The 10670-nt window shown below is 48.1% G+C and overlaps 1 protein-coding gene and 1 pseudogene across 1 annotated transcript; one reads left to right on the top strand and one right to left on the bottom strand.

Annotated features, from left to right (window-relative positions):
- The first annotated feature begins 6022 nt into the window (after nucleotides 1-6022).
- LOC136481100 (uncharacterized mitochondrial protein AtMg00810-like) lies at nucleotides 6023-6376 on the top strand. The gene has a single exon (XM_066478470.1). The coding sequence runs from the start codon at nucleotides 6023-6025 to the stop codon at nucleotides 6374-6376; it is 354 nt and encodes a 117-aa protein (XP_066334567.1).
- Nucleotides 6377-8465: 2089 nt separating this feature from the next.
- LOC136481099 (uncharacterized) lies at nucleotides 8466-9419 on the bottom strand (annotated as a pseudogene).
- Between the last annotated feature and the right edge of the window lie 1251 nt (nucleotides 9420-10670).

Genomic DNA, 10670 nt, shown 5'->3' with positions numbered 1-10670 from the left:
GAAAAAACTTCAAGTAAAAAGTCACATAAGGAAAAAGAGTACAACATTTAACCTTCTTGGTCATGTATCCTTCTGGATATTCTACTCTTCATGAATAGATATTGATCTTCATGATTATGCATGAACTTCAGTGTCTTAGCAAATATGTTCTACTTGATATTTGTAATTTTAGTGATTTACCTTCAAGGTATATTCAATCAAATATGCTCCCCTCATAAAGCCATACTTTTAACTTCATTGTTCAAATCGCACTTTCATAATTATGTGCTTAATTAATGGTATGCAGTACCACAATATTATATCTTTTTAAAAGTTGGCTCATAATTCTTCTATGAATTATAATATGGGTATAAACAAGAGCAATATGCTTCGTGGACCACTTATTAGTTGTGCAAAACAAATAAATTTTATCCTTCAGGGTAATAAATCATTTCGAAGGATTATGGGGGTAGATAAGTTAATATTCAATATATTTTAGATAGTGTATCAAACTTGTACTAGAGTTTGAATACTTATTATTCTTTCTTAGTGAATTTTCAAATTATATGTTCTATAAATCTTCAGGATTTTAATTGTACCACTAAATAATAATCCAGTCTTGCATTTGACATTTAGGGGATAATTCAATTACCAAAATCACCCTTATTCTTATATCTTCTATGGTATTTAGAGCATATCAATACTTCATTGCTAGCTTTATATATATACACTTTTTGAGTGTTTGTATGACACCTTCATGATGTTTATGATTCGTCATTTGCTTTTTCTCGGGTCTATATTCACTTTAGGGATTAATGGTGTTTATTCAGAAATCGACTGGTAAATCCTTTATGGATTAACTCCTTCAAGGATGTTCTTATTTTCGGTGAATAATATTTCTCTTCTATGAGGGATATTCGGTACCACATGAGAGATTATTATGTGATATACATAATGAGATAGTGTTATTCACTACAAAGCCATTTGATGACTCTTCCTTCTAGGACATGATCTTCTTAAGACTTAAAAATCCATTCATAAATATATTCTACCTTTGACTTCATAATACTTGTATGAGATTTAATTTTCATATGTTGCGATTTATATTTTCAGGAATTATATAGATTTTCATAATCCACTTTTTAACTGCATATTCCATATTCATTCAATTCATTTATCAGAGATATAGCAGAACATTTAATTCTTCTTAGTAGGAAATTCAACCTCAATTGCTTTCTTCATTGACCCGATATAATCGCTACAGGCGACGTTGTATCAAAAAGCAAGAGCGCATGTTGGGAAGTCGAAGCATGTGATCATCTAAAAAGCTGAATCAAAAAGAGGAACCATAGGGCCGGGTACTAGTAGTATATACAGTATTTAGCTTTGAGCAGACAGCCGGGCACAAAGGCTCTAGCACCAAAAGTCCAAACCATATTACATTGTATGACATCGTTAGGATACAACGTGCACCAAGTCGTTGTTTAATTACGTGCAGCTTGACGAAGAAACAGCTGAAAAAATGCATTACATTACAGGCTGAAACACTGTTCCAGCAAATTTATTGTGAGAGAAAAACACTGTTCGTACTTTTCAGCTTGTTTTTTCAGTCAGAACAGTATTTTTCTTTCACAACAAATCAGCTGGAACAGTGTTTCAGCTTGTTTTTTCAACGAAGTGAACATGGTGGCAACACTGCAGCAGCGCGTAGCTAGCTGCTACTGTAAATTAGCAATCCTCTAGGCATATTAAATATATATTTTGCTACCGAACTGGAGGTGCAACAACCACTCTCACTGACACGAAGTTCATCTAAGCCAATGAATGTGTCTGTGCTGTAGAGATATATATGGTCTGATCTAGAGCCAGCAGGCCACTGACAGAGTGGCATGATAATATATATGGTCTATCTAGAGTTTCTTTTTTCAATCTTGTTTTGTTTTTCATTACTTCAGTAGTAACTCCTTTATTTAAGTTAATATAATCGGTAGGGGCCTGCCCCTTTAAAAAGATGACATCTTTACTAATTGAAATATCCATGCGCATGAGTTGCCAGCCAGGTAGTCGTAGCACTGGAACTGAAAGCTGTAGAAGGAACCCTGGTACTGGGACGGAACACAAAGGTAAGTATCAAAAAATTCAGTGATCCTTTGTCTACGTAAAACAGCTACAGAAATGCTACGTAAAGATGACGTGTCAGCTGAACATTCACTCATCCCTCCTTGAATCACGCGAACCAACCTAATTGTGAGTCAACGTGTGTTGGCCACATCAGTTGTACATAAACTTCACGTAAGTTTGTTACGTAGCTGTAGCATTGCTCCAAAAAATTTAATCAGACGCCGCTACTTTCTATATAACCTTATGACATTTATACTTTGGCCTTGGTGCATGCACATATCCACATGGTTGGCGCTACCATCTACCTCTCATCACTCATCACGAATCAAGTCAAGATGCACAGCTACCCTGAACCATAATATAAATGGTATGAGATTCTTAGGAGGAATATACCCTTGTGTTGTTTAATTAGAGTGGGTGGAAACAGCTTGAAGGAAAAGAAAATAATCCTTGGTATGCAGGCAACGCTCAAGCAGTGTGCAGCTATAAATTAGCCTCTAGGAACACTAACTATTTTTTAGAAAGGACGGCAAAAGCTTTGCCGCGATTTTTATTAGACGATGAAAAAAAGGCAAGTGCTAGCCTAGTTTTTTGAATGGAAAATGTTCCAAAATTTTTTTTTGAATGGAAAACTAGGCCAGAAAAACCATGCAACCGAGGAGAGTGCTTCACTCATCCTGCACAACTTTGTTACAACAACAGAACAACTGTCAAACTCACGCCACTACATGCTTCAACTTGGTCGAATCGACCCAACTAACAGCAACATGACTAAGACACATCAACCAGTAAAGACTACTTGGAGTACCGAGCATCACCACCCTTGGAGAAGCGCCAAGGCAGACAAACAAGAGATACAGCGGAAAGGTGGATAGCCTAGCAGAGCCTTCAAGAAGGAAACGACGGCAATAACGTCGACAAGCTAGCCCGACGAGGGAAGGTTTTCACCCGCCAAATCTAGTGCAGCAGGTGGAGAGGTAGAAAAGGACACCTCCAAGAAGGGAACGACGTCCACAGAAAGTCATCGTCCAAACTTTCGCCCCGACCTCATGCGAACCTCCACACTGCTGCGACCGGAGACCCCACCCTACCAGGGAGGTAGGATGCGGGGAGGAGTCAGCAGCAGCCCTGCACGGCCGCCGCCCCTAGGGGCGCCAACCGGGAGAAGCCTGTCGGAGAATCTGCCCTCGCCGAAATCGACAAAGCCGGCCAGCAGCAAGAAGACCCGGCCAACTCCGCCACGAAAAATCAGCACGAGCACACGTTAAGGTAGATGGCGGGGAGAAGAGGGCCAAGATTAGAAGAAGCCCCAGTCGCCCACCCTACTAACGTCCCCCTCCCCTACGAAGCCGACCCAGCATCAACCCCACCGCACAAGGCCTCCAGCAGCCCTCGCACTGAACTGCCGCTGTCTGCACACCGGTTCCCCACCTGTCCTTGGATTTGAGCCAGACCGCAGCAACGGCACCGGATCCAGCAAAGGGAGCGCTGGCACGAACCATGAAGGCTAGATTTGGCTGCCGCCGCCACTTCCCACTGAGGGAAGCCACAGCAGCCCGCAACCAAGAGGTGGTGCCCGTCGTTACCCTAGCCTCCCGACCCCTACTTATTCCACTCCGGATGGAGACAGAGACGAAGAAGGGGAGGGGAACTGCCGATGTCGCGTGCCCGCGCCTCCGCTACTTAGGCCCCACCGCGCTGCGCAGATCAGGAGCGCCGTGAGAGCATCGATGACACACGGCCCTATTCTCGACGACGCGCGGCCCTCGCCTCCACTAGTAGTAGCGAAGCGCGCTCCTGGCCTCACCTCGCTCATGAGAGCCGCGAGCGCCTCACGGCTTGCGCCGCGCGACGGCCAAGGCCCTGCCGCCGCCAGCCTAGCTCGCCGCATGGCCTTCGGCGGCTCGCTTCGGCGGCGGCGAGATAGGGAAGTGGAGGAGGTGAGGGTGTCGGTGGCTAGGGTTTGGGGGCCGTCCGAGCCGCCCACGCGGGGGGCAACGCGGACGGTAGGAGCGTATCTAGTAACACTAACTAATAACGAAGGATAGCATACATCTTTCAATCTTTTGGCGTCAGAGGTGAAATCAATGACTCGCTCAGTAACATGAATGTAGTTCAATCGAGTCACCGAATGTGTTAGGGTGGAAACTTATAAATAAGCATGAATCCCACACAAGATGGTAGCGTAGCACAGTCCGTGGGGCAGGCCCTAGAACCTGGTGAAGAAGTCCAGCGTCTCCTTGTTAGTGAGCCCTGCTCCTTGTAGGATACCCTTTGCTCGCAGCTCTTGCACATCCTCGTCCTTGTGCACCATCATGCAGAGGAGGCGTAGGTACGAGCACACTGTAGAGTCTGTTAGATAATTTCCTGCTACCTTGTGTGAACACAGCAAGGGGAAGGCGGCGACGAAAAGGTCCCCTGCTGTGATACAGTAGTCCCTGTAGGTGCAGACGCCAAACTACTCACCTGCAGCACTATAGGCACATGCAGTGGCTGACGCAGAGTCAGCACTGTATGTTATCTAGTCACTGTTGCAGCAGGCCAGCTACACTGGGACTAGATGGATAGAGTTGTATAAATAGACTACCACGACAACTCAGTAAAGAGAGTTCAGATTTTCTATCTCTCAGACAGGCCTTCGACCAACACTAGTGTCTTGTACTATGTGTGCATGCTCTGTTCTCCCTTCTTCTTCAAGCTCTAGCCATAGTGTGTGGGGACGGACAACGCTTGTTCGTGGTTGGCACGGCTAGTGGGTGCTCGGCAACACTAGCGGGTGCTCGGCAAGACTGGTGAGTGGTTCACTCACCTGAGCCGGTGATCCTGTGGGCCAACAAGTCGCTTGATGCTATTGATATCCTCCGTGCGCGCGCCGGTGACGGTTAAGTCATCCACATACACCACGACGATGAGCTCCTCCTTTCCCGTCGCCGCGTGTAGAGCGAGTGCTCGGTTGCGCACGGTTGAAACCCAAGCTCGCCCAGCGTGGCGTCAAGCTTGGCGTTCCATGCTCGAGGGGACTGCCGCAGCACGTAGAGCGCCATGCACAGTCGGAGCACCCTGTACTCCTCTCCCTTGATGGTGAAACCTGGAGGTTGCCTGACGAAGATCGTTTCTACCAACTCGCCGTTGAGGAAGGCCGATTTAACGTCCAAGTGATGGACGCGCCAGTCCTTTGCTGCTGGCGATCGAAGAAAACAAGACTTGGTAGCTCGTCGATCCACCTCTAGGATGCCGTTCAATCAGCCTGAAGTGGGTGTACAAGGTCAAGCGGGACGAGCTCGGCTCCATTGTCAAGCACAAGGCGTGTCTCGTCGCCCGAGGCTTTGTTCAGCATGAGGGCATAGACTTCGAGGAGGTCTTTACGCTAGTAGCGCGCATGGAGTCGTCCGTTTGCTACTTGCTTTGGCAGCAGCAAAGGACTAGCGCGTCCATCACGTGGACGTTAAATCGGCCTTCCTCAACAACGAGCTGGTAGAAAACGGTCTTCGTCAGGTGACCTCCAGGTTTCGCTGTCAAGGGAGAGGAGCACAGGGTGCTCTGACTGCGCAAGGCACTCTACGGGCTGCGGCAGGCCCCTCGAGTATGGAACGCCAAGCTTGACACCATGCTGGGCGAGCTTGGTTTTCAACAGTGCGCAACCGAGCAAACGCTCTACACGTGGAAACGGGGGAAGGAGGAGCTCATCGTTGGCATGTACGTGGATGACTTAATCATCACCGGAGCGCGCACGGAGGATATCAACAGCTTCAAGCGCGAGATGGCGGCTTGTTTTTGAATGAGCGATCTCGGCGCACTCTCCTACTACCTCGGCATCGAGGTGAGACAGGGGAAGGATGAACTCACGCTCGGTCAGAGCGCGCATGCCTCCAAGCTGTTGGAGAGGAGCGGCATGGCTGAGTGCAAGCCATGCGTGACTCCGATGGAGGAGAGGCTGAAGCTGACGAAGGCCAGCACCACGGTGAAGGTGGATGCGACCCTCTACCGGAGCATCATCGGTGGTCTGCGCTACCTAGTCCACACGAGGCCAGACATTGCGTTCACCGTGGGCTACGTCCGTCGCTTCATGGAGGGGGCTGCGGTGAAGCGGCTACTGCGCTACGTCAAGGGGACGGTAGATCATGGGATCATCTTCCCAAAGACCGGCGAGAGTAGACTGCAGCTCACTGTGTTCAGCAATGCAGACATGGTAGGGGACATCGACGGACGACAGAGCACCACTGGCATGCTCGTCTTCCTCGGGTCGGCCCCAATTTCATGGCTGTCGCTGAAGTAGAAGGTGGTGGCGCTATCTAGGTGCGAGGCAGAGTACGTAGCGGCGGCCACAGCAGCGTGCCAAGTTGTGTGGCTTCGCCGGCTGCTGGGTGAGCTGACCGGCGTGGAAGCTCACCCACCAGCACTGATGGTGGACAACCAGCCCACCATCGCCATCGTGAAGAATCCGGTTTTGTACGACTGGAGTAAACACATCGACGTGAAGTTCCACTTTCTAAGGGACTGTGTCGATGGAGGGCAGATCGTCATCGAGTTCGTCGAAACTGGTCAGCAACTCGCGGACGTCCTCACTAAGCCGCTCGGACGTCTTCGACTCATGGAGCTGAAGGAGATGATCGACATGGAGGGGGTATAAGAGTTAGCAGTAGGATTAAGGAAAGATTGTTTGATAATCTACTGCTATCTTGTGTGAATGCAGCAAGGGGAAGGCGGTGCCGAAAAGGCCCCTTGCTGTGATACAGTAGTCGCTGCAGGTGCAGGCGCCGAACTGCTCACCTGTAGCATTGTAGGCACGTGCAGTGGCCGGCGCAGAGTTAGCCCTGTATGTTATCTAGTCACTGTTGTAGCAGGGCAGCTGTACTAGGATTAGATGGATAGAGTTGTATAAATAGACTACCACGGCAACTCAGTAAAGAGAGTTCAGATTTACCATCTCTCAGACAGGGCTTTGGCCAACGCTGGTGTCTTGTACTATGTATGCATGCTCTGTTCTCCCTTCTTTTTCAAGCTCTAGCCATAGTGTGTGGGGACGGACAACGCTTGTCCGTGGTCGACACGGCTAGTGGGTGCTCAGCAACACTAGCGGGTGCTCGGGAAGACTGCTGAGTGGTTCATTCACCTGAGCCGGTGATCTATGGGCCAACAGAGTCATCCTCGTTGACAGAGAAGAAATCGGTGGTGGTGCATAGCTCGAGAGCCGCCATGTTGACGAGCCGGCTTGCGCGTGCTTCTGTGAGGGACAGCTCGGCGAAGAAGAAGCTTGTCTTCTTGATGCCCACCTGAGCGAGCTCTGTTGTATCTTTGGCTGTGATGTCGATGCCCATCTCGGTGAGCTCTGTTGTATCTTTGTCGTTATCGTCAGGCACCTCGGTGCTGTCACTACTACTTATTCCTAAAATGTAGAACCGGAGGAGCACTACCGGAAACCGGCGATTTGCCAAGTGCCGAGGCTTTGCCGAGTGTATTTTATCGGGCACTCGGCAAATACCGTGTTTGCTGAGTGCCAAATAAAATACACTCGGCAAACAAAAACACACGGCAAAATACGTCTTTGCCGAGTGTTTTTTTTTGGCACTCGGCAAAGAAGCTTTTTGCCGTGTGCATTTTTTTTGCCCTCGGCAAATCATTTTTTCGAAGCAATTTTTGAGGCCCTAAATGAATTCAAATGAAAAACTTTTCAACTACAAAGTTGTATAACTTCTCAAGATCTACAAAGTTTATTTTGGTCATTTCTTCATTTGACAAAGCGACAATAACGTTGTTCATAAAATCTACATATCTCATATCTCTCATATTAATTTCATGAAAGTAGAAGATACATATATAAGATTTGTGAACAATGTTACTACCACTACGTCGGATGAACAAATGACCAAAATAAACTTTATAGATCTTGATAAGTTATGAAATTTTGTAGTTGGCAACATTTTGATTTGAAATCATCTGGTCATGCAAAAACGACGTTTGAATTTGAAAATTTTAAAATTTGAATTTTTCAAACGACCTCGGATGAAAAAACTTCCTAAATGAAAATTGTAGATCTCCAAAAGTTATGAAACTATGTAGTTGACAACTTTTTGATTTGAAATCATCTTATCATGCAAAACTATGTTTGAATCTCTCAAATTTAAAATTCAAATTTTTCAAACGACCTCGGATGGAAAAACTTACTAAATGAAAATTGTAGATCTCAAAAAGTTATGAAACTTTGTAGTTGACCACTTTTTGATTTGAATTCATTTAGGGCCTCAAACAAGCAATTTACTCTCAGTTTGCCGAGTGCCTTTTTTCTAGCACTCGGCAAAGCCGAGTGCAAATTGGGCTTTGCCGAGTGCCCCTGGCACTCGGCAAATTCACTGAGTCCGGTAGTGTCAGAGGCCGAGGAGATGCTGCCGTGATTCGTCGTCTTCAACCAACTCAACAGCAGGCACTTCTTCCATAACAAGCTTGCGGTCCTGCAGAGAGTCTTTCGAGAGAGCAATGAATTTCTTCAAGTCGAAGGGCACGACCCTCAAGTTTAGGACGGCCTCGACCACACCGTACCATAGGGGAGCTGGTTGTCAAGCAGCATCATGTCATGACGGATGCCATTGTAGTTGTGCTCAAAGAATTTGCTCAAAGAATTTGCTCAACGAATCATCCATCTTCCCGGACCTATCTGTATACCAAACCATGCACTGCACCAGGAAGCAGGCGTCAAAGAACATCATGGGTAGGAAGTCGTCGTCGCTGAGACCTGCGTCCTTATTGCGGTAGAGGTGGCGGGCATAGGTTGTGCCCACGGCAGAGATGACGGCGCCGTACCGATCCTCGACCGGGCGCCTGGATTCCCCGATGCAGTGGTAGGCAGCCACATCCTTCATCTCCTCTGCCTGCTCCAGGTGGTCAAGGCCATGGCGATAAGGCCCGATGGCCACTATGCACGGCTCCATATACCATTTGCCGAGATCTGGAATGATTGGAGGTGAAGGGTACCTAGGCATCGTTCTCATCATCGTGTCAATCCTAACTTTGCCCACCTTCCTCTGCATATGCTTCTCCAGTTCCATTTTGTCCTCATCGAACCCCTCCTGTGCTGCTGCTGCTTTCTGAATTATCGGATTATCATCATGCTGTGTGGCTGCAGCATAATAGTTGTAGTTGCCTCATGCTAGATTCAGGCACGTATTACCAAAGAGAAGAGAAAGGATCGGAAGAAACACAGCGAAGCTCCTATTATGTATATAGAGCTTCATTTCCTGTATCTCATAGTTCAAAATTTCAGCCCGAAATTTACGAATTTCGGCGAAATTCGTTTCTACCGGCCAGGCCCGGTAAACTGCCATGCCGGCCTCTAAATTTCGGCCCGTTTTGAATTTGTTTTTGGCCCAACAAGGTCCATATAGCCCACTTATCCATTCCTGGCTATATAAGACTATCTCCAACAACACCACCCAAACGCAAAAATAGGTGATCCACAGTGTTTTGGGTATAAAAAATGAGCTTCAACAGAACACCCAATCAAAGGACGCATTTTGCGTACGAGCCAGATCGAAAGGCAAATAAGCGTCTCGCGAGAGAGACGACGCAAATGTCTGGCGCCGTAGTGGTCGGCCTACGGCGAGGCGCGGCTCGCGACGGGGCGCGGCCGGCGCTTCCAGGCGAGCCGGTCAGAGATGCTTGTCTTCGGTCAGATATGCTCGCCGCCACCTAGATCCGGCCACCACGAGCGCAGATCCAGCCACCAGCGGCGGATCCAGCCACCACAGTCACGGATCCGGTTGTGGAGAAGGAGCGCCGCCTGGAGGGTCGCCGCCGCCGCCGCCTGGTTGTGGAGGAGGGGCCGCACGCGAGAGAGAGAGAGGGAGGGAGAGGGAGGCGCCACGCGGCCGCGTGCATGCTCCTCCCACCGTGGTGGAGAAAGAGCGCCACCCGGTGCTCTCCATCCCGGGCGCGTCGTGCTCCGCGCGCCGTCACTACTAGAGAACAGACTTTAGAACGATGTCCCAATTTAGCATTAGCCTCGGCATTTTTTGCCCCCGGGACTAAAGGACCCTTTAGTCCCGGTTGGTATTACCAACCGGGACTAAAGGTCCCTGCCCAACGGTCGTCCGCGGGGCAGGGATCTTTAGTCCCGGCTGGTATTACCAACCGGGACTAAAGGTTTACCTTTAGTCCCGGTTGGTAATACCAGCCGGGACTAAAGCTTTTAGTCCCGGTTTGGGTTATGCCCCGGGAATAAAGATTAATATTTAGTCCCGGTTTGGTCCCCTAACCGGGACTAATTATCCCAGCCTATAATTCTGCTCAATTCTTCCTCCCCGAGCCCGAGCCATTCCATTATTCAAACTCACTGCCTCTGTTCTTCAGCTTGCTGTTGTTCTTGCACTCTCCCCCTCCATTGGTGTTGCTCTTCGATTTTGGAGGTAACAAACTTAATCCTCTTATGTTTTATCAGTAGCTTATCTCATTTTGCGATGTAGATGCATGTGTAACTTTATATGTTGGACTTTATTATGATTTTATATGTCATTTTTAGCTCAAAATCACATGATGATTTGCATATATGTTTGGATAAACAAAAGTTAAATTAGTTC

Source organism: Miscanthus floridulus, chromosome 9, assembly GCF_019320115.1.
Source record: "Miscanthus floridulus cultivar M001 chromosome 9, ASM1932011v1, whole genome shotgun sequence".
In the NCBI taxonomy this organism is placed as follows: domain Eukaryota; kingdom Viridiplantae; phylum Streptophyta; class Magnoliopsida; order Poales; family Poaceae; genus Miscanthus; species Miscanthus floridulus.
The sequence above is the reverse complement of the archived record's forward strand: the minus strand, read 5'-3'. Positions and strand labels throughout refer to the sequence as shown.

What these genes read in the sequence shown, in the direction of transcription:
- LOC136481100 (XM_066478470.1), top strand. Translation starts at nt 6,023, where the DNA reads ATGGAGGAGAGGCTGAAGCTGACGAAGGCCAGCACCACGGTGAAGGTG.